This window comes from Phycodurus eques, chromosome 21, assembly GCF_024500275.1.
Source record: "Phycodurus eques isolate BA_2022a chromosome 21, UOR_Pequ_1.1, whole genome shotgun sequence".
Classification (NCBI taxonomy): domain Eukaryota; kingdom Metazoa; phylum Chordata; class Actinopteri; order Syngnathiformes; family Syngnathidae; genus Phycodurus; species Phycodurus eques.
In genome coordinates this window covers 2,965,897-2,989,316 of record NC_084545.1, presented here as the reverse complement: position 1 = coordinate 2,989,316, position 23,420 = coordinate 2,965,897, and the positions used below count along the sequence as shown (strand labels likewise).

Genomic DNA, 23,420 nt, shown 5'->3' with positions numbered 1-23,420 from the left:
TAGATTATTTCTATTCATTCGGTGTGTATCTATTGTGCAGTGTGGCGGTTTTCATGAATAACTGGCAAGACGATCTTTTGCATCTAGAGTGCATGCCGTGGAATTTTCTTCAGTCTTTGTGGATTATTTCTAAGCATTCGGTTGATTTCTATCGTGCAAGTTGGTGGTTATCATGAATGACTGGAGAGAGGAGCTATTGCTATGGTGAATGCTGTGTACTGTTTTTGACTTTGTAGAATATTTTGGATCATTGTGTATATTTCTATTGTGCAAGATGGTGGTTGTCACGAATAACTGGAGGGAGGTGCTACCACACTAAGTGCATGTCGTGGACTTTTTATACTCTGTGGATTATTTCTATTGTGCAAGGTAATGGTTATCCTAAATAATTGGTGTGAGGGAGGATCTATCACATTAAGTAACTGGTGCATGCAGTAGACTTTCTTTTTAAATATATACTTTGTGGATCATCTTTATGTCTACTGTACAAGGTGGCTGCAGTCATGAATAATTTCACCGCCCTCTTTTTGTCTCTCTTTCAGAGGATCCGAACCAAATCGGCAAAGGCGTGGCCATCATCACCGTGCTGGACGTAAACGACAACGCGCCCGTCTTCGCCATCGACTACGAGACCCTCCTCTGTGAAAACGCCATGCCGGGCACGGTAAGACACTCCTCAATCCGCCTCTTAAAATGGAGCCCGTTCCGGGTGAGACGGCGTCCGCCATCAGCACGGCTGACGTCCTTTATGATTAGATTTCATGGCGGCTCTTGTGACGCTTCATTCGAGATTGCGCTCATTTAGTGCTGTCAACTGGCGGTGGGTGGCGGTTGACTATTTTCTGGACATCTCACAATGAGCGTTTCATGTCAGGGTTTCGGAAAATGCTACAGAAGACCGTGTATGAATGTATAATACAAGATGGATGGATGGATAGATGTTTCGATATTTGGACCGATGGATGTGTGGATGAAGCAAACTGATGTTTGGATGGATGATGTTTGGATCTTTAGTTGGCACGAACAGATGTTTAAATGGATGGATCTTTGGGGCGATCTTTGGATGGATTAAGACTTGGGGGGGGAATAATAAATGTTTAAGTCGATGAACGTGTGGATGGATAATCTTTTGATGTCCGGATGGATGAAAGTGTTGATGGATGGAAAGCTTGACAGATAATGAAATGTTTGGATGGATAGGTAAAGATTTGATAGCTGCAGTGTCGTATTTTCTTCCTGTCGGAGGAATGTGTTTCAATGTTTTTAGCCACATTACGGTATGACACGGAGACACGCTTCTACGAGGGTGTTTTACATTTCGGGCCTCATTGTTGTTCAATGACTCGTGCGACGATCCTGCTGATTTATCCACCGGCAGCATTTGGAGAACACAATCAGACGGCCGTTGACGGGGGCGTGCAATCGATCAGAGTGATGCGCTGCATCGGAGACAGCTATTAGGACCTTCTGGAATATGTTATTGGAGCTCGCGTGGTGTACTTCTTTGTCTTATGCCGAGGGGTGGGCATGTAAAAAATACAAAATTTGCAAGTGATTTAATTTGCATGCAGGAGAGCGTCTGTTCTGGTTTGGAGATTTTTTTTCCAGGCACACTCCGAGTTGTTGTGTTTAATTGTTTCACTGTTAAAATAAAACTGATAGGTGCAGTTGAAGCTAAAATTAAGTAGTTCTTATCCACACGTCACCCTCAGGATGAAGAGAATTTATTAGAGTAAACATTGCGTCTTTATTAGCCACCGCCGTTATCGACTAACATCCCGCTGCTGGATGATTATCATCTTTTGCACTTGTCCTCCGATGATTATTGTTGAGCAACACCAGAAGCTTTTTATCAGCCATCAATCTCACGACGACGCTCAGGTTCGAAACGTCGTTTGTTTATTTCTCCCCCACAAGCTCGGTGTTGATTTATGCTTGACGGGAGTGCGACTGCGTTGAAGCAAAGTCACTCCCTGACAATCAAAGCGGGCCTCGGGCCACGATGACGACCCTGAGCGCCGTGACAGCGTCGTCGGCCCATCTGTGTTTATCCTGCTCGAGCAGAATTATTGCTTACTTAACGGGGACCGCGTCTGATTTGAGCTATTTGATGTGGAAATGACCATAGAAATCCTCATCGGAAAATATCATCTTTGGCTCGTGTGTGAACACCCAAATCTGTGTAAAACACCAATGAAGACAGAACATTCCGTTTAGTACCGTCGTTGACCTTATTTCCATGAACCCCCCCCCCCCCAACCAACCAAATCCAACATAAGAGCCACTTGTCGCTTCTTTGTGCAGACAACCTTGGACATTGAATGTTTTCAGTGGAGAATTGGAAATTAGGCACCAATATCTCTGAATCTTTGAAGAATATCGCTGGATTTTTATTTGTAAATGACCATGGAAATCCCTATAGACACCTGTCCTGTGAGTTAAAACCCATGTATGTCCACTCATCAACCGGTACACTGTCCTGGTCTCTGGGGACTGACATATCTGCCTATCTAAACGACCAAGGAAAATTTCCCATTCAACATGTTGCTTCCGCTATAACCAGGTCAGAGAAGGTCAAAGCAGTCTGCGCCAGCCGTATTGGTCGAACAAAGTCTGAGTTACTTTCTGCACACAACCTCAGACAACGAACACGTTTCCATTGGCAATGAGGCTCCAATATTTCTCTGCACAGATGCAGCGGCCCAAAAGCCGTTAGCCACACTAGTCATTAACATTTGAATTATACTGGTTACAATGTCACATATCAATGTTTACAGGAGACAAGACACACCGTGGAACATTATTTGTCTGGATCTTTTTGAAATCCCCATTCTGAGAATGACCGAGGTTCAAATACACCGCAGACAACCACAGACATTGAACGTAACGTTGACATGGCCAATTAGCCGCTAATATTTTCTGGGCGTGCATGTGGACGCAAAGTCGCTCGGACAAACTGGCCATTAGCCTTTGAATTATTCTGATGACAATGTGAAATATCAATGTAGGCTGTAGCTGTCAGCAGAGACGTTTTCAGATTATTTGCAGGTAGGTAACATCGGACACCGTATGAAGTCATCAAAGACAGTGTAAACAAGGTACAAATGAACACAATGTCACCTTCACAATCAGGACAAAATGCAAGTCTCAGTACAAAAAAACCCACTTATACCTAGTTTTGCTTGCCAAAGGCATTAAGATCTTAACTTTACATGTGAAGAGTGGAATCATGAAAACGTGAAAATGGAGAACATTTGACCTTTTGTCTTCTTAAGATTCAGAACATTGTGTCCTGAAACTCATCCATCCATCCATCCATCCATTTTCTGAGCCGCTTCTCCTCACGAGGGTCGCGGGCGTGCTGGAGCCTATCCCAGCTGTCATCGGGCAGGAGGCGGGGTACGCCCTGAACCGGTTGCCAGCCAATCGCAGGGCACATAGAAACAAACAACCATCCGTACTCACATTCACACCTACGGGCAATTTAGAGTCTCCAATTCATGCATGTTTTTGGGATGTGGGAGGAAAACCGGAGTGCCCGGAGAAAACCCGCGCAGGCACGGGGAGAACATGTAAACTCCACACAGGCGGGGCCGGGGATTGAACCCGGGTCCTCAGAACTGTGAGGCTGACGCTCTAACCAGTCGGCCACCGTGCCGCCGTCCTGAAACTCCTGTTGCCAAATTCTTCGAGAAGGACCAACAAGCCTAATTAGCAATGCATGCATGTCATTTACGTAAGGCTGTAACAACACGGTGAGCTACGCTGTTTTACCTTCAAGCTGAGAGGATCATAACCAGAAGCCTCGTAGAAGGTTATTTGTCGGTATGATTCGAATCGGACACAGACGAGGTTTGTTCCTAGTAGTAGTTGCGCTCGGCTTTCGAACAACGCGGCGCCGGGTATGCATGCAATAAAAGAGATTTCATGATGAAATGTTCACGCGGAGACACATCCAGGGCGCCAGGGAAGTGGGAGTAGCTGACATTTAAATAAGAGAACAGCGTTTGAATTACAACTAGCTACCTGCTAGAGGACCGAATGCTGCTGCTGCTGCCGGTGGATTGGCAGCGTGTCAGACTCCTGATTTCGAATTAATTGAACTGCTCCTTTTGTGTGCGCGACGGTCCGGTAACGGCCGTGTCCCCTCGCTTTGGCCGCCCACTGGCTGTCACGCCCGCTGGGTTCTCCAAAGATGAAATAATATCGCTTGCCAGTCTGGAACGCGCAGCGAGCGCATGGCCCGTGTTAGCGACGGGCACGGCGGCGGAATAACCTGCCATCGTTCAGGCCTAATTAAGGCCGCCTAGTGGCACCGGTTCCCCGCAGACCGGAGTTGCCACTTGTTACGGATCGTCGCCGTCGTCTGTCGTCTGCCATCTTTATTAATTGCGATTGTGACGGGGTGATGAGGGTAAGGCCCAGCGGCGGCCGCTTTGGTGTCAACATTACACCCGTGAGCGCACTTGGCGTTGCACTTTTGATCCCTCAACATCAGTAACAAAGTACAAATACTTCCTTGCTGTATCTAATCTTTACTTGAGTATTTATTTGTTTGACTTTTAACTTTTACTCTCTCCGTTTGAAAACAGATATTTGTACTTTCTACCCATTACTTTGTCAAAATAGGCCCATTACTTTTTTCAAATTGACGACATACAAAGTAGATAGAGAAATGTAAAGCCAACCACGGTTGAGATTTTGATTGATTGGTTTAATCGAGCGATTGATCGATGGACTGAGGTCTTGGCGACAGCAGCGACGTTGTGAAAGGCGAACCAGAGAGCGTAAACGACGAAGACGCAACAGAGTTATAGAAGATATCAAGAAAACATTTGGATCTCCCCCCCCCCCTCTTCTCAGTACAAGCACGAGGAAAGTTAATAAGAGGGAAACTATTTCGTGTGGAGAGACGTTTGTTTTTTAATTGTGCCAAGCCATCAAAACAGATGTTCTAGCCTTTCTTGTAGTCAACTACCCTTCTTCTTCTACTTGAGTTTAGAGCGTTACTACTTTTCCCACGTGTGCTCGCAGTGTTGTCTCGGCGCGACTTCAGAACTTTGTACTTTCACTCCTTCCAAAAAGCTTCACTTCCGCATCAAACCCGACTGATGACGTCCTCGCACATCCGTCCAAATTATCACTTCACCCCACAAGGTGAGAGGTGAAAACAAACACGTCGAGGTGCGTGGGACGTGGCAAACAGCACGACGCCAGCTATAAAAAGACAAACATCACGTCGCCGGGGGATCGGCGGCGGGGGCAAGGCAAAGCTTGCGCAATCGACATCAAACGAGGCCGTTTCCCGAGCCGCCGCCGCCGACCGACCTGTCAGCGCGCGGCGTTACGGGTGTCACATCTGGGTGATGTTTAGGGCGTCAATGGCGCAGCGAGGGGTGCGAAAACCCACGGGCACTTCCTCCATCAGCGAACCCCGATGACAGCTGTCATATCGCCACGGCGATAAGTGCCACCTATTTGATGCGACACTTATTTATACTCTTTTCTCAACTTTCACGCGCTGCCTTGATCTTCTCGCATGACGCGACTGCCAAGCGGGCCCGAGTGAAGTTTGTGTTTGCTTTAAAGATGCTTGGCTGCCTCTGATAATACACATTAGAATATTATAACGAGACTCGAGGTGTTTCCTTTCTTTGCTAATGTCAAAGAAGCCACTCAGGCGTGTTATCTGTCAGATTAGATGCTTCTGGTTCGCTTCAAAATGTGTGTCAGCTCCCGCTAAGAATGGTGTTGCTTTTTGGGAAACAATTTATTAAGCTTCATTAAACTAGCCTAGCTGCAAGATAATTGGCTTTTTGGAGGCGAGGGTCGGGTTCTTCTATGATGCACTTCTGGTGTCGTGTCAATGTCAAATCAAGTCGGTTTTATTGAAATAGCGCCAATTCACAGCAGAGGTTATCTCAAGGCACTTTACACATTGAGCAGGTCAAGAACCACACTCATCGTATAATATATATATATATATATATATATATATATATATATACACACACAATGGACCGGTATCTTGAGATACAAGTTTAATTCATTCCCTGACCATGCTTGTAACACAAAACATTCCATTGAAATGAATGTAAATATCACATCGTCTGTTTCCGCCCTTTCCAATAAAAACAACAAACAAAATGTGTAAGGTGTATTTTAATGAGAGAAAAAAAAAATCGCACTCTATAATATTGTACTTTACAAACATACAGTCATGACATAATAAAATAGAATTAAACCGTTTTTGTCACACTTTTTGTGCGACGTCAAAAGTCCTCAGCAGTAATACTAGTCGTTCTTTGCAGAGGATAAAGAACATATGCATGTGAGTATTGTTTATGTCTCCGTGATGCTCCGCCGTTGTCTTCAAATATCAGTGGCTCGAAGGGTTATAACGCCACATTGATGCTATTTGTTAGCACTCTGTAGTGTTTCCCCATTATGTGTTAGCAGCCAGGGAAGGGACGAGAGCACAATGGGCACGACAACCGCTGTATCCACCCCAGTGATAGTCCCACGATGACAGCAACAACGACAATCACGGTCCGCTTCCGGCCGACAGCGAGCGGAGAAATGAGAAGGCGCGCACCACCGCAAGCGAGGTTCGCTAGACATCGTGGAGAGAACGAAAGACGCAAAGAAAGGCGGGTTAGAAACATCCTAGAGAGGGATCGAGAGGAAAAGAGGAAGGGAAGCTCGGTGCATCAAGGGAGAAAATGGAACGGAGCTGGAAATTGCGGGTTCAAATTTGTCAAAGCCTGCATTTGCCACCGACGCGGCACAACATCAGTGGCGGAAAAGCTCCACGTTTCACTGTGAAGATCATTTTAAAGCCGTATGGCTAGGAGAATTATTAATGTTACAGCATATTATTTGCATAATATTCATGAATTAAATAGGGCAGTTTTTTAACCCGTTCATGCATGAATGATGACAACCTCCCTCCGGATTTGCCCCCTCAAGGGTTTTCATTACTCTTTCGGCATGAAAAACGACCGAAAATACTTCGTTTTTTTTTTTAATGTTGTTTCACTCATTTCTTTTACATACATATTTTAACATTATTCCAGTTTAATGTGTATGGAACCCACCGCCTCGCTTCAGTCGACAGCTTTTCAAAGGCTGTTTCCTTCTGTATGCTGTGGCGCCGCGAGTCTTCATGTCAAAGTGGTGCATCAGTCACTACAGAGTTGTTCAAAAGCGTTTGCCTTCGACATGGATGAGCCTTGATATCAAAATTGCGCATCAGCCGCTACATGGTCCAGCATTTCTTAAGCTGTTTTCACTTGCCGTCAGCTGATTTCAAATTGTGTGCGTCGATTCATTGTTTCCGTATTCATGCCAAAATTTCATATCGACGTTTTCTTCTATACGCACAATTCTGACCAGTTGCTGGCAGTGTATGGGACGACATGTGGCGTCCACTGTAGTGACTGATGAACTCTGACATCACGACAATTTTGAGCCCTTCTGTGCTCAAGCAAACACGTTGACGCTGTTGATCACAACGCAACTCACACCCGCTTGGCATCAATTATCATCCACTCATATAAATGCATCTTGATAATGAAGTGTGGTGGAAAAGTACTCGCGCTCCGTTTCTCCTAATTAGGCGCGAAGAGTTCACGGGGCACTTTTGCTGTCCGTCGTGTATCAACTCGATAATATTGGCGGCGTTTAACTATGTCGCCTCATTAATGCAAACTGTCACTTTTGTCTTGTCAGCGGTCGGCGACATGGAGGTGTGGCGATTCATTAACCAGAAATGTTAATTAATCGTGTTGACTTTGTTTTGCGCGGTCCTTTGAAATGTCACGGACGTGATGATGTAAACACCATCTTGACAAACTGTGATTTTTTTTTTTGGGGGGGGGTGAAACTTTTTCCACAAACAAGAACGGTCCGGTTGCCTCGAGTCAACCTTTGCGGATTCCCGTGAAATCGACACAGGCACGCCTGGTACTTCATTTCCCACAATGCAAAGGACCGACGTCGTCTCGATATCGTAGCAGTGAGCTGGTGTGTTCTTTATTCAGCGAGAACTCCTCCACAGTCGTTAAACAAGAAACGCTTTTTTGACTGAATTGAAAGGGAGGGAAATAACAAGCCGGCGAGCGTTTCGCAAGCAGCTATCGCACCGCAAAGTTGCTTCTCGCTGTTGTTTTGCGCACGCCGGCGAATGCGGAGACGCCTTTTGTAAGCGCGCTCGCTTGTAAACTGGCAGAAAACATTTCGTTGTGTGACTCACAGGCCTCCTTCAGTCACGCCGCTGACAACCCGCCGCTAATGTCTCTTGACGCAAATTCATGTCCACATCCCCCCTGCCTCTCTCCTTTCCCCGCTCGGCCCATTAGAGGAATCCTCTGCAAAAAGAGGCGCGCTAATGAAAGGCATTCTACATTACAAAGTGTTTGATTTAAGTCTCGATTTATAGTCTTTTTTTATTTGTATTATTTTTTTTTAACCCCAACCCACCCCCTTCGCCGCCGCTGCAGCTTTCCCACAGATAAGCCGCCCGAGCCATCCTCGGCACTCAAAGGACATCAAAAGGTTCAAATTGTGTCGGGGCTGCCTCCTCTTCGTCGTCGTCTATCAAAAGATGAAATATTCCATAACGCATCCGGCGTGATCCGCCCGTTCAATGGCGGCTTTCGCCGAGCCGTCACAACGTTAGGTACACCCGCGCCGTCTTCGTGGCGTCTAATCCCAGAGCCGCATCCACTCAATCGCAGATAAATAAACTAAACGCGCTGTCGTGATCGAAACTGTCACACTGGATTCATTCAATGGTGCTGATAGCTTGGATTTATGAAGTACGGCGCCTTCCGAGGGACCCAAAGGTTGCAAATTGGGGTTCCGGACCGGGTTTAGGGTTTCCAAACAAGGGTTAAAGGCAAAGTTAGGTGTTTTCAATTGGACTTTCAAGTCAAGTTTTAAATCATGTAAGGCAGCGATTCCGAAGGTCGAGGGAAAATGGTAACCTTTTAGTAGACAAGCAACAAGACGGGCGCTCTAAAATTAATGAGCGATACGATTAAATAAAAACTCCCATGCAAGGAGAGTTCAGTTCAAATACAACATGTTGGCTGCTTCTAAGAAGTGTCTCCCTATTTCTCTTGAGGCGAGGTCAACAGACAGTTGTCGTCTGCCTTATGCAACTGGCAGCGCGCCGAGCACTTTTCCCTTGCTTTGTCTCACAGCGAAGCGATGATCCACGTTTGGGCTACTTTCGTCGCCTCGCACTAAAACGAACGAACGACGACATGAGGTTATAATTGGCTGTCCGGAAATGATTATTTATTAACTACAAAGAATGGATCTTTGTTCATCTATCCGTGCCGGCGACCGATAGCGGCAGGCCGAACAATGAAATACTCTTCCGCTAGATGGCGGAAGGGACAACGAACCTGTGTAGGAACTTTTTTGTGACATTTTCTAAAACACGTGTGAAGAGACACCGGGGTAAGGGTTTCAAACAACGGTTAGGGTTTGGAATTCGGGACTCGGAGCCAGGGTTAGGGTTTCTAATTGGGGTTTAAGCCCTGGGCTCGAGTTTTAAGAGTTAGGGTTTCAATTGGGGATTTGAAGCTTAAATTAGGGCTTCAAATTGAGGTTTCAAACCTGGTTTGGGGTTTAAAATAAAGGATTTGAAGCCAGGGTTATGGTTAGAAACCATTTAAAACCTGGATTAGGGTTTCAAACAAGGGTTTGAGTTACAGATTACGTCTTGAAGCCAAAGTTAAGGTTTTGAATTGAGGTTCCTCAACAGCTTCAGGCCAAGGGTGGGGTGTCGAGTAAGGTTTTCAAACCAAGTGTCAAATTAGGATTTCAAGATAGTTTAGGGTATCCGAGAACGACATTAGCGAGAGACGCGTTACGGTTTCAATCCCAAAATGACATTTGTGACGGCAGTGTACCTAATCTTGTGTCTGCTGCCTGCACATCCTGTTCCCACTAAATCCTCCCGAAGCTACTTCAGGGACCTTCCTGTTTGCCGTTGTTTTGCCCGCCACTGTGCATAACTGGCACCGCGTCCACCTCCACCCGCATAGAGACGGCACGCCACCAGCGTCATCTCATCACGGCTGACGACTGATTAATACGCCACGCCGCACTGATGGAAAACTTTTTTGTCTGGATATTAAAACAGTCCTGGCCTGGCTGGGCTGATAAGTTATCGGCAATCGCTACCGGGGGATCCGGTTTGGCTACAAAGGAGTCGTCAGCTTTAATGGAAATGAGTCAGCGACGCCCACTTTGACGGCCATTGTGAAGCCTGTCGTTTGTCGGCCGTCTGCCATGTTTGGACAGATCTTTTTTTTTTTTTCTTTTTTTGTAAAAACCCTTTTCATTCCATTCAGCTGCCCTACTTCAATTAGAAGTTAAGGTTCCAAATTATGGTTTCAAGTCTGGGTTACGGTATTAAATAGGGATTACAGTTTCTAATTAGGGTTCGAAGTCTGGTTTAGGGTTTCGATTAGGGTTTGAAGCCTGGGTTAGGGTTTTAAGGCTTGGTTAGTGGTTCAAATTATGGTTTCAAGCCTGGGGTTAGTGTAATAATTTGTTCCTAATTAGGGTTTGAAGCCAAAGTCAGAATCAGTTTCAAGTCAGAATGTGGGTTTCAAAGCGGCTTTAAGCCTGGGTTAGGGTTTCAAACAAGCGTTAAGGTTTCAAAGTAGTGTTATAATCCAGGATTAGGGGTTCAAAGTTTTGTTTCAAGACAGGGTTTGGATTTCAAATTAATATGTCAAGCCTGAGTTAGGGTTCCAATTAGGGTTACAAATCAGGGTTAGGATTTCAAATTAGGGTTTGAAGCCAGAAGTTTTCCTTTTTTTTTTTTTTTTTTTTTGGAGCAAAATTTAGGGTTTCAAATTAAGGTTTCAAACAATGGTTAAGGTGTCAAATGAGTATTTGAAGCCAAGGTTAGGGTTTCGAACTGGGGTAGCAATCTCGCGTTTAGAATTCCAATTAGGCTTTCAAATTCGGGATATGGTTTCAAATTAGGCTCTCAGGCATGCAATCGGGTATTACTGTAAACGAGGGTTAGGGTTTCAAAACCCTTTGTGGCTTTTAGCCTCACTAGTTGGATGAAAGTAATTTATTCATGGATGTGTGTGTGGGGGAGGGGGAGGGGGATTAAGGGTTCTAAATTGATTTCCACATAGCAAATATTTATGAATAAAAACATCATTACGGCGCATGCACATGCCAGCAGGCGCAAATAAATTGCTTTATTTGGAGTTTAAATTCCATGCATTATTGATGGCGCGCACAAGCAGAACCGAGCCACCGCTTGCCCGCCTGCCCGCCGCTTGCCCGCCGTCCGAAGTGGACCCGCACAAACGGCGCCGTCGCCTCGGGCCGCAAGCGCTTTTTATCGTCACTTATTTTCATATGCGCAATAATGAAGAGCAAGGGCCGGGTCTAGGACTATGTCCATGTCTCAGCTTTGTTTGCAGGTTTAAGTCCAGGTCTTAGTTCAGGTGTAGTCTAGATCCAGGTTTCGTTCCACATCTAGGTCCAGGTCCAGGTCTATGATAGGTCTTGGTCTACTAACTAATTCTTACACAAAGTTAGGTCCTAGTTGAGGTCTAGGTCGAGGCAGAGGTCTAAGTCCAGGTCCAGGACTAAGTCCAGATTTTAGTCCACATCTAAGTCCATGTCAAATTCTTTATCTTTGTTTACAGGTATGTTCAGGTCCCAGCCTCGGCTTTGGTCCAGGTTAATGTCTCGGATCTAGAGCCAGGTCCAGGTTTAAGCCTAGACTATGTACAGGTCCTGGTCCATGTCTAGGTCTTGCGCTAGGACCAGGTTTAGGTCTCTGCCCATGTCTAAATTTGAGTCCAGGTTTAAGTTTAGGTCCTGGTCCAAGTCTGTGTACTGTATATTTTTCTCCTTCCCGCGACAGCCCTCGTTAAATCGGGTTCTTATTTTGGAATACGTTTTTTTAAGCCAAAGAAAAAGTCAAACCCACGCAAAAGTGAGATCTCTGTCGTGACGGTTTCGCTCCGGAATATCCCGTGCTGCTACCCGAGCGCAACCTCTCATTCTTCTTCTCATTTTTAGTCATTTCTTTTATTTATTTTTTTTTTACCTGTGATTTGGATTTAACAACAGATAACGACGTGCTCGCGGTCAAAGAAGAAGGAAACGGGGGGCTGCACGCAGCGGGGGGGGGGGGGGGGGGGAGGGGCTTCCTCCCCCGCTGCGTGCAGACCCCCGTAATGAACGTCTGCGTTATGAGCCAGCGAGAAGATTAATTTCATTATTATTATTTTTGTATTATTATTTTTTTATTTATTTTTTAAGAAACTGATAAATACGTTTTATGCTTTGCCATGCTCTTAATCTTTTATGGATACATATTAGTGATGTTTACATTTCGTTACGACAACTTTTTTTTTTCGGTTTTCTCATCATGAGAATGAGAATCAAATTGTAAAATAAACACATGAATGTCCGAACTTATTCTCGTCAATTCCAGACTTTTTTTTCTGAATTAATCTGAATGTTTTTCTCTTAAATAAAAAAAGATGGAAACATTTTTTTTTCTTGTAATTAATGAATTAATATTTTTTTAAATAAAAATAGAACCGTGTTATTATGAAATAAAAACATATTTTTCATTTATTTCTCGGAAAAGTATTTTTTTATCATAAATTAATCATGCAAAATTACAAAAAAAAAACATTTTCAATTACAAAAAGTCATTAATTTTCTTTTTCCTAAATTACAACCTAAATTTAATCCATCCATTTTCCTCCGCTTGTCCGAGTCCAATTTAATTTTGTACATTTTTGTAAAATTACAAATTTCTTCACGTAAAATAAAATAAAAATCTTTTGCGAAAATAGTCTGATTAAAAAACAAACAAAAACAAATCATTATGTAAAAAATATTTTTAAATGACCCCCCACCAAAAAAAACAATAAAAAAATTTAAATTGAATTCTAAAACAAATAAAATCTTGTGGCTTTTTAATTTAATTTTGTTTTTTTAATAAAATTTTTTTGGGTAATTTTTGGAATAGGGGGAGGCACGCCTGCCTTACAGTTGTGAGGATCTGCGTTCGAATCTGGCCTGACCTTCCTGTGTGGAGTTTGCATGTTCTTCCTTGTGCTTGCGTCTGTTTTCTTCAGGTCCTCCAACTTCCCCCCACATGCCCAAAACATGCATTTGAGCTTGGTTCAAGACCCCAAATTGCCCATAGGCGTGAATACGATTGTGATTGTTTTATGTCTTAATGTGCCTTGCGACTGTTTTGGTTCATCCGCCACCCTAATGAGCATAATTAAGCGCGATGGACAATTTCTTGGTCTTTACGCCGGAGGAATTGACGTCGCCGGCGTTATTGAGCAAAGATGTTAAGTGCGGCTGTCTTGCGGCCTCTCAGGTGATCCAGACGGTCAGCGGCGTGGACAAGGACGAGCCTCAGAGCGGTCACCGCTTCTACTTCGCCTTGGATGCCGCCGTTGCCGGAAACCTCAACTTCACCCTGCGGGATAACAAAGGTGAGCGTGAGGCTAACTTAGCCGGTCTCGTCCCTGTTTGGTCATCGGGGGTATCGAGTATGCCGCCTGCTGGTTGAGAAGATTCGCCTTTGCTTTGCCGCAGCAGGTTTTGTGCTGCCCGCAGTCTCTTCTCGGATGAACTGTGCCAGGCCCAACCTGATTGCGACATTGGTCAGCAGGCAAGCCCGGGTCTAACAGTTCTTAGGGTTTCAAATTTGGGTTTCAAGCTAGTGATGGGGTTTCAAATTTGTGTTGAAGCCAGGGTTTGAGTGTCAAATTAGGATTCCAAGCCAGCGTTAGGGTTTGAAATGAGTGTTTGCAGCCAGCCAAAATGATTTCAAACGAGGGTTAGGGTCTCAAATTATGCTTTGAAGCCAATCTTGTATACTGAATTCCGCGTTTCTGCTCAGTACAATCTTTCCAGTCCAAAAAGACCAAAAAGAACTCCTGGTGTTTCGTTGGCACGTGTCCCGCGTGAACCCTGAATTTGGACTTTGGACTTTGGACGGAGGCAACCGAGCAGAGCAACGGGGGTGGTCTTAGTCAATTATGGACAAAGCGGATACAAAAGTGGGTCAAGCAGAAGTCGCTGTCAGCGGGGCCTTTTCTGGACACTCGTATGACAAAACCAAGGCTTTTTTTGACATGACACTTTTATACTAAGTCCATGTTAGAGAGTCACTCTACGGAGGTCGAAATAGCCAAAATAGGGGACCTTTAGGGTGACAAAAAAAAAAATCAAATCTGACATTGTGTAAGTCCTCCTCACCAGTAGTTGGCGCTACAAAGCGGACGTTTGACACATTGGTGAATCATCATTTGTGGCCGAAAGAAAGAAAGGTCTCTGTTCACAATTATCTGTCATTGTGTTAATTGAAATTGTATGTATCCAAAGTACTAGTGCTATTGGTACTCAGTATCGGTGAGTACTTCTTCTGGTTTCGGTCTAAAAAAAAGTGGAATCGAATATCCCTAACTAAAAGCATTATCAGTGTAATGTGATATCACAATTTGCATCATTTACATAACCCCGCCCCCACACCGATTTTCTCCGCCCATGAATTGGCAGCGAGTCGAGGAGACGCAACAAGTCAGACCACACGGACCTTGTCGAAGCCACACGCTAAGCAGAGCTGCAGTGTTAGCACCGATTAGCATTAGCTAACAGAGTTATCGGCATTAGTTTCTGATGAGTGAAACTGGCGAAGCTCGAAGAGGCGAAGCAGATCCGCTCAACTAAGGGAAGCGTATGAAGTGGAGTGTTTGAAGTGCTGCCTCCGCGGGTGAAATTCAATTAGCGCTCAATTTTCATCATCACACTCTGGGCTACTAGTAGCCGCTCACCTCACCGCAACGGCGAAGTTGAGCGGGTCAGGGTTAGCAGTGGCTCATTTTCACAAGGCAGGACCGCCCCCTCAAAACAGGCTAATCTCAGCGAGGCTAACAATAGTATTTTGCTATCATTATTTTATTGGTGTCATTAATACACCTGGGAAGTGTTTTAAATTGTAAAATAAAAAAGCTTGTGTCTCCTTTACAGACAAATGATTGACACAAGCACATTTTTAGATTTTAGTATTCTATTTTCATCGCTTCTCACCTGTCCCCCCCCAAGTCTCTTTATTGATTTAGACCTTATTTCGGGCTGTAAGACAGATCCGCCCCGCCGTGGGTTTCCACCATCAAACAGTCGTCAAACAACAGGTGGCCACGGCGAGGCAGCGTCGGCGCTTAATGAAGAGAGTTAATGACGCCATCTGTTGCTTTTAATACTGTAAAGCTGTTTCATCCGGGCTGCATCAAATCTTACACAGAACTCAACTCAACTTTATTTATAGAGCGCTTCGTACAGAAGATGCCACAAGATGGTGCCAGTAGTAATTGGCGTCAAGGAAGTACGTTGACGTGATACGTACGAGAGACGAGCTTAAAACGCTCAAATTAACTAATTGATTTTTAATTAATTAATTAATTCCCCCCCGAAATCAAATCACCTGTAAGCCATTTATTTTTAACAGTAATGCCTGACGGTGCAATCAATTAATCGACAACTATTTTGATAATGGATTAATCATTGAGAGACATTGTTCACTTCAAATTGTCCAAATCATTGGAATTTCAACAGTAAATGTTCTCTGATATTTGATTCGATTAATCGAAAAATAAATAAAATCAATTGACGGATTAATGAGTTATTAAAATAATTGATAGTTGCAGCACTAGTATGTTGTAAGATGAGTTTGAAAATTGTTTTGGGATCATATTTTGTGGTATATTTACAGTATATTTAAATAATCGAGGCAATTCTAAAGTTGTTTTACTTGTAATTTTTCTTCATTTGCAGCAGGGCTCGGCCCCGAGCCCCAGCAAATTGTGAGGCTACAAACATACTTATGGACTGCAATGCCCTTCGCATGTGGGAAAGGAGAACCGCAGTCGCCAATGCATTTTTCTGCCATTTATTGAACACCGGGACAAGAGTAAAATACATAAGCAAACGCATGCAGAAGCTGCTGTTGGCCACAGCTCTCACCCAAACACTCACACGGAGCCTCGCCCACGTCACGGCGACACCCCACCAAGCCCTTTTCAATACATTTTATGATTGCAATTTGTTTGAAATGTGATTTTGTATTTTTTTTAAAAAAGTTTACATGTGTTTGTGAAATAAATAAATCAATTATATGATCTATCGATATTGTGCCTTTTCACCTATTATTTGATCAAATGTTCTTGTTGATTCCAGATAACACGGCGTCCGTTCTAACCAAGCGCGGCGGCTTCCGGAGGCGAGAGCAGCCCATGTACCGGCTGCCCGTGCTGATCGTGGACAGCGGCGGCCCGGCCCAGAGCAGCACCAACACGTTGTCGGTGCGCGTGTGCGAGTGCGACGCCGACGCCGTGCCGCTGTCGTGCGGCGCCGTGGCCTACACGGCCACCGGCCTGAGCACCGGCGCCCTCTTGGCTATTTTGGGCTGCATCCTCACGCTGCTGGGTAAGAAGCGTGCCCGACCTCGCGAGCCGCCGAACGCTGATTTATTTCCTGTCAGGGCAGAGGTGACGCGTTTGCCTTCGAGCATCTTTCCGGCCACAGCTCTTGTTTGCTCCCTGCCGCTCGAGAGAGCGAGAGGACCCATACACAAAGTAGAATAACGATAACCTCCTGTATCAGGGTATCGCACGTCCTCAATATGAGCCTTAAATCTGTCATTTAAGGTCATAAAATTGCCAGCAAAACAATTAAAATCATTGAATTTGACAAAAATGTTTGCAATTTTAGCACATTGAACGGTCAGTAATGAGACCGAGTCCACGTACAGAAACAGAAAGCACGTGAGCGCCCACAAAGACAGCATGGATTGTATTTTCCCTCATGGAGGCAGCACTTCATATACTCCACTTGATAAATGTGTAAATCACTGTGCAGATCTGTGTATGTGGCGCATGCAGAGGAAACACCGCCAAACGCACCACTTCACCCTCACCGCATCAAAAGCTCTCAATGGTTACGTGCTGCTTACTGGTGCCGAACGCTAATCTGAGCGTCCAACAAAACTCCATGCAGCTCTGCTTACCTTCTGGCTTTGTAGTGTTTCATACAGTGTAGTCTGGCTGTGGCTCTCATCCAAAGTCAGGTGCGCTCAACCGCAACCCTAAGCGCGAAAGAAAATGGATGGATGATTAAACCTTTGCCCAGATCTGCTTCAGTATTTCAGAGTTTGCAAATATTGGAAGGAGAAAAATCAACACAAACCAGCGTCAGAAAGCGTTACACAAGCGCACCGAATTTATTGCAGTCAAGATCCACATAAACGTTGTTGACGAAGCGCAAATGTCACACTTTGTAGCTGCTGGAGGAGGTCAGCTTTGCAGTACAAGGCTCCCACCCTCCCCTCGCTTTATTTCACAAGCAGTCCGAACCTAAATAAACACAGGCGACCCGGGTCAGCGCGTTGTGAATAGCAGCGCGCATGTTGACGAGCGCAACGCCGCTGGAACCCGGCCAGCGAAATCAATTCATCGGCGTTGCTTCTCGTGGTTTTGGCTCGTGGAGGGTTTGCTGCTGGCTGAAGATGCAACACTTCACTCGCTCACCTTGACTTCATGTCCAACGATTATCGCAGGCAGCTATCTATTGAATTTGTCCAGAAACGCCGAACATATTGTTTTTTCCTTACATTGTTTCATTTCTATTGGTGTGTGTGTGTGTGTGTGTGTGTGTGTTGCGCCGGACGTCAATGAGGTTAACCCACCAGATGTCACCTCGCTCGCGTTTGAAAGCGACAGACAAAGACGCAAAGAGTCGCCGTTTAACGGAGCTTTAAAGGAGCTTACGCCGACGCTGAAATGAGCTCGGCCATCAGGTCACCGCGCCGGCTTACATCCGGCGCGCCGAGAGACAGAGAGACGAACGTTAGTACTCGTGCTCCTATCATATCGTTTAATCGTAGAAGCCGACAAAAGAGGCGAGGGAGCACTGAAGAGTGGCTAGAAAGTGTTTGGTAAAGGGCAGGTACTTGAAAAGTGACACTCGGAAAACATCAGATCCACAAGCCGGCGAGGCTAAACGACCGTCTGGCACAGCGCAGATGAGAATGTCTCTGGTGAAGCAGCATGTGGTTTGTTGTGGACTCCCGGCTCGGACTATTTCCGACGGGGAACCGTTGCGACGGTGTCACCCGAACGTGTCTGTCGCTAACGCAGTGGTAAACCCGAACTGCAGTAAAATACGTGGTTTTTGACACGTGGGCCTTGGACGAGATCCGCGGTCCTCGAATCGACATTTTATTCATGTCGTTGCATCGCTAATATTTGAAAATATATATCTGCTCCAGTTCGAACGGATTCTCCCTTAGCATCCACACAAATAAATCTCTGCGAGGTCCATTTTTTTTCTGTTTGCCTTATGTCTTTGTTTTTAATGAAGCATCTTGACGACTATTTGGTGAAAATCGAGCGCCTTCATTTCGCCGCATAGGTGCGCAATCCCCCCGAGGGCCAATTAGGACGTGATGTAGAACTAGAAAATCTTCTCCTAGAAAGCCTCACATCAGCTCCGGTCTTGCATTCTCGTTTGAGCGCTGTCCGTCTTCCGTCTTCACACGGCAACCACTTGTGATCTTTTCGGCTCGACGGCGCTCGTCGGACAGCGTTTTTGGCGTTCAAAAAGCGTAATTGTTTGAGAAAGGCAGAAGAAGAAGAAGTCCTTTTCTGAGGACTGCAGTGACAGTTTGGCGCAAGTTTACAAAAGAGCTTTGAGGTTATTTGAGGATATGGAAAGGAAATCATGAAATGGGAACAAGACGTCGTACGAACATGCTTTTCCTGTTCTTCACATGCACAAAATGCCATTGAAGTAGCTACTAAAATTACCCCCCTCCCATTATGTGATTTTAATGTAGAGGGGAAAAGATGCAATCAAATAAACGGTTCAATCGAGGCAACTGGATTTTGATTTGTTGAAGAAGTTTCAAAAGGTTTCTGCAGTTCATTTTGTTTTTTAGGTGTTTGGACAAAACGTGAATTTGGGTGTCATGGTCCTCAAAGGAATGTTTCTTCTGCGCGTGGAAATTTGCAGTCTTAAATGGACTCTTGAATCTCAAATGAGTTTATGTGCGGTCGCAAACCGATCTTATCATTTTTTTTTTATTCCGGAGCCAGCTTTTTGTTGACCACACATCTGACGATTTGTTATCGTAAATATTGAACAAGTTGAACGTTTTATGATTTGAAGACCAAACGGTTTTCAGAGCAGATCACGGAACAAAAACACCCCACACCGCAGGGTCATCTCTCAGGAAAAGCGATCAGAGACATCCGAGGCCTGACTTTGACCGGCTCGGGCTCAAAATCGGCCCGATTAGACCTTTACCCGGTTTTAGTCTCTCAGGTTCGGTCTTCATCTCGACATCTCATCCCCTCGCCGCCGTTGCTCTCAATTCTGTTCCAAAGACTAAGCCCGTCTAATTGTACATTACCCCGGCACCTCGGGGTCCAGGCAACGATGCATGCTGGGCAGTCACCGTTTTGGCTATTGATTCTGGATCACTGAAACCGTTGAAAAAATACAAAATAATAAAGTCCCGTTTTATGGACTGCCCAACTGGACCGGCGGTCCCTGACATTTTCTAACTGACTCATCCCCGCCAGTTGTGTGATTGAACATTGGCATGTTTCCAGGCTGCCTGGCAGGCATTAAAGCTTAAAGACGTTCCCTGGAAAGCGCCGAGCGTCTTCTATTCACTCCCCGCATCAATCGGAAATTAGAATGAGCTCCGAAAAAATCTTGAGCGGAGATGCTTGGCACAGATTCCATTGCGACTATTTGAGAGCTGTTGAGCATCGGCAGTCCACGGCGGGGCGATGCCCATTCATCTCCCTGATCCCTCGCTTGCCTTTCCCCCATTTGCGTCCCTATTTGCGCCTCCGAAGTGGGCTGGAATCTTCATCCCGGCGCCCACCGCCGAGAAGAGCAGCCTGACGTTGATGGATAGACGATCATTAGGCATTTGCCAGTTTGCTTGGGCGTAAAGTTATTTTCAGCTGCTGGATCTCAGAGGCCTGCAGACACTTTCTGGGTTCCGGGCAGAATGGAGATGATAGCAGGCATTAGCTGCATATAATTAACACGTAGACTGCGGTTGGTTCACCTCACGGGATGTTAGAAGAAGAAAAACAGTAAGGACGTTTCGCTAATTCAGGCACAACAAAACCTGGAGCTTTTTCTCTAGAAAACACGTTTTTAACCTGACCAAATTACTGTATTATGTTGATAAACCTGCATTAAGATGATCTCAAAGTTACGTCGTAGTATGATGAACATCCGTCCATCCATCCATTTTCTTTACCGCTTATCCTCATGTGGGTCACGGGCTGCTGGAGCCTATCCCATCCATCTTCGGGCGGGAGGCGGGGTACACCCCGAACCGGTCGCCAGCCAATCGCAGGGCACAGATAAACAAACAACCATTCACACCTGCGGGCAATTAAGAGTCTTCAACCTACCTACCGCGCATGTTCTCGCCCAGAGAAAACCCACCCAGGCACGGGGACAAGATGCAAACTCCACACAGGCGGGGCCGGAATTTGAACTGTGAGTGAGATGCGCTAACCGGTCAACCACCGTGCCGCCTATGATGAGCATAAACAATCCAATTGAGACAGTTGCATTCACGGTTGAATTTGGACGTTCACCTCCTACTGTGCCTTTCAGTCAGAGTGGTAAAGAATGTTAGAATGTCTGGTAGAAACGTCTCGAGTGTTCGCAACGTACACATACACAGTATATATTGGAACAATTTTGATGCTACATTTTGTACTTCGCTACTTCAGTTTCTAAGTGCTTTTGTTCTCTGAGACTCATCCGATCTGCATCTCATTTCCTTCAAACATCTCTTTCAGCCGCACGGCTATCACTTTCGCCAAATTAGCCATCACGTCGGCCTTCTTTTACCGCACTCCTCTCCGTGTGCTAATTGTCGTGAACGTCAAGATGAAATGTTGCATTTCCGCCGCGTCTCGAGTGTCCCTGAGGTTTTCCTCACGGCGCTGTCAACACATTTATGGCGCTCGAATGGCTTCTGGAGAGCGTCGTTTGTCACTCGATATTGACTCCGTCGTCTCCCCGCTTCTCCCGCAGTGATGGTCCTTCTCATCGTGACCGTGCGTCGACGGCGGAAGGTTCCGCTCATCCTGGAGGAGGAGCGGGACATCCGGGAGAACATCGTCCGCTACGACGACGAGGGCGGAGGCGAGGAGGACACGGAGGCCTTCGACATGGTCGCCCTGCGCAACCTCAACGTCATCCGAGATCCCGGCGCGCGGCGGGACGTCACGCCGGACACACCGACCTTCTTCCAGTACTCGTCGGCGACGGCGGCGACTCGTCCGGCTTACAAGTCGCTCCCCGACAACGTGGTGTTCCGCGAGTTCATCTGGGAGCGGCTCAAGGACGCCGACGTGGATCCCTCCGCCCCGCCTTACGACTCGCTGCAGACGTACGCCTTCGAGGGCAGCGGGTCGGTGGCCGACTCGCTCAGCTCGCTGGAGTCGCTCAGCACCGACTCGGACCAGAACTACGACTACCTCGGCAACTGGGGGCCGCGCTTCAAGAAGCTGGCCGACCTGTACGGCAACGCAGACGGTGCGGGAGCGGGCGGCGGAGGCGGAGGCGGCGCGGGCGGAGGCGGGGCCGTCTTCTCGTAGCCTTTGAACGTCGTCGTCGGGGGAGGAGGACACTGACGGACGGATGAGAGATTTATTGTGAGACGATTTAGTCTGGGAGAGATACAAAGACAAGACGCGGGAAGTCGAGCGAAAGACTCTTCAAAAAGCTTTGGGTTTTGTTTACCTCCTGGGACGGATCTGACTTCAAATGTGTCGACTTTAAAGATTTCTCTTTGGGCCTGCGGTGCAGACTCTGACTGCGCAATGGGAAGCAGGTGGAGTGTTTCCACATTGGCACGGGTTGTCAGTAACTGTCCTACCTGTGATCCTTTGCGATCTAAAAACATGAAAGATGTTCAAAATCGGACCAAGTTTGTCTTCGGCAAAAGTTGAATCGAGTCAACTGCACTCTTCAGTTGCCTCGATTCAACTTGTGCGGATCACCGTGACTTCGATGACCAAGAATCTTGACCCAGACATACTTTACTCCCAAAAGGTTCGCAATGTTCGGCTCGCAGGTGACATTTCCGGATCAACCTCTGATGCACTGTAACATTTCCAGTTACAGTTTTAATTTGACCTTCTCTTCACGTGAATGCCAATATTCAACTGTTCTTCAGTGTTTATTTGCACAACTTGCTGTTCTCCGACAAGGAGTCGAACGCCAACAATTCAACGGTTTTCTTTTTCTTTTTTGCAAAGATGTCCACTTCGATGCCTTTCTGTGACTCTTCCAGTCTCTCTGTATGTCTGTCGCTACCTGCTGATGAAACCCCGTGACACTCTACTGTTAAACTCAGTGGCCCCTTTTTTCATCTGTCGAGATTATAGTGCATTTTAGGTTGATTCTGAAATTTCACCAGGAAAGGCCAACATTCGGAACTTTTTGTGAGTGGTGTCGTTTTGTCTAATTTTTTTAAATCGGCGGTGTGTTGGGGGCGGGGGGGGGGTCTCAAAAAAAGTAGCGCACTATGCTAAAGAAGTGAACCAATCAAAAGAGTAACCCTTTGATGTCTCACAACGCGTGATTTTGAAATGTCGCATTTGTCTACTTTTTTTTTTTTTTTTTTTTTTTTTAATTGTTCTGTTTAAATTCAACCTCCCGTCAGAAGTAAAAACAATTCTTTGCAGGGTCGAGTTGGGCTGGGGGGGTTGTGTTTTTTTTTTTTTTTTTGGGGGGGGGGGGGGGGGGGGTTGGGGGTTGTGCGCCATTCTTATTGCGCTTGATTGTGACAATGACGCCACTTAGACGCTAGAAGAAGATGTGGGACAGTTGTACGCCGCCGAGGTGGGAGTTTGAAGTTTTTGCTTAAGTAGTCCAGCATATATGGTCACCTTTATTAATGGTACACGCACACACACTGTATGATAGTCCCGTTGTTTTTTTCCCCACACTTTCACGTTCAACTGATGGGTGTTGCTATTTATTTTCAGCAGGCAGGATTGTGACTTTTTATTCTGTCTTTTTTCATGAAATAAAATTGGCATTCAGCTCAGCATGAGTGTTTTTGTGTGTGTCTGTCACTTCATAATAATAATAGATTTCAAACGTTTTTTGTCATACAATTTCAACATTTTTCTTCTACTATTACACACATTTTTCTCGCACAATAAAAACATTATTTGATGTAAAACTGCAATTTTTCTGGAATATTTCCTATGTCCTATTTTTATTCCTATAATGTCGCAAATCTTTTCCTCATAAAAAAATGTGTTTGTATGTCTTTATAATGAAAT

General features: G+C 45.6%; 1 protein-coding gene across 3 annotated transcripts in view; it reads left to right on the top strand.

The window, feature by feature from the left end:
• Nucleotides 1–22,615, top strand: part of LOC133396321 (cadherin-7-like) — an 83,692-nt gene extending 61,077 nt beyond the window's left edge. For 2 of the 3 annotated variants that reach the window (XM_061666046.1, XM_061666048.1), the window contains 4 exons: nucleotides 543–664; nucleotides 13,400–13,517; nucleotides 16,264–16,512; nucleotides 21,157–22,615. In XM_061666046.1, coding sequence (XP_061522030.1) covers nucleotides 543–664; nucleotides 13,400–13,517; nucleotides 16,264–16,512; nucleotides 21,157–21,722 — 1,055 coding nt within the window. In that variant the 3' untranslated portion in view covers nucleotides 21,723–22,615. Of the gene's footprint in view, nucleotides 1–542; nucleotides 665–13,399; nucleotides 13,518–16,263; nucleotides 16,538–18,701; nucleotides 18,721–21,156 lie in introns of all 3 variants that reach the window. The other variant, XM_061666047.1, reaches the window with a different exon arrangement.
• Nucleotides 22,616–23,420: the final 805 nt, after the last annotated feature.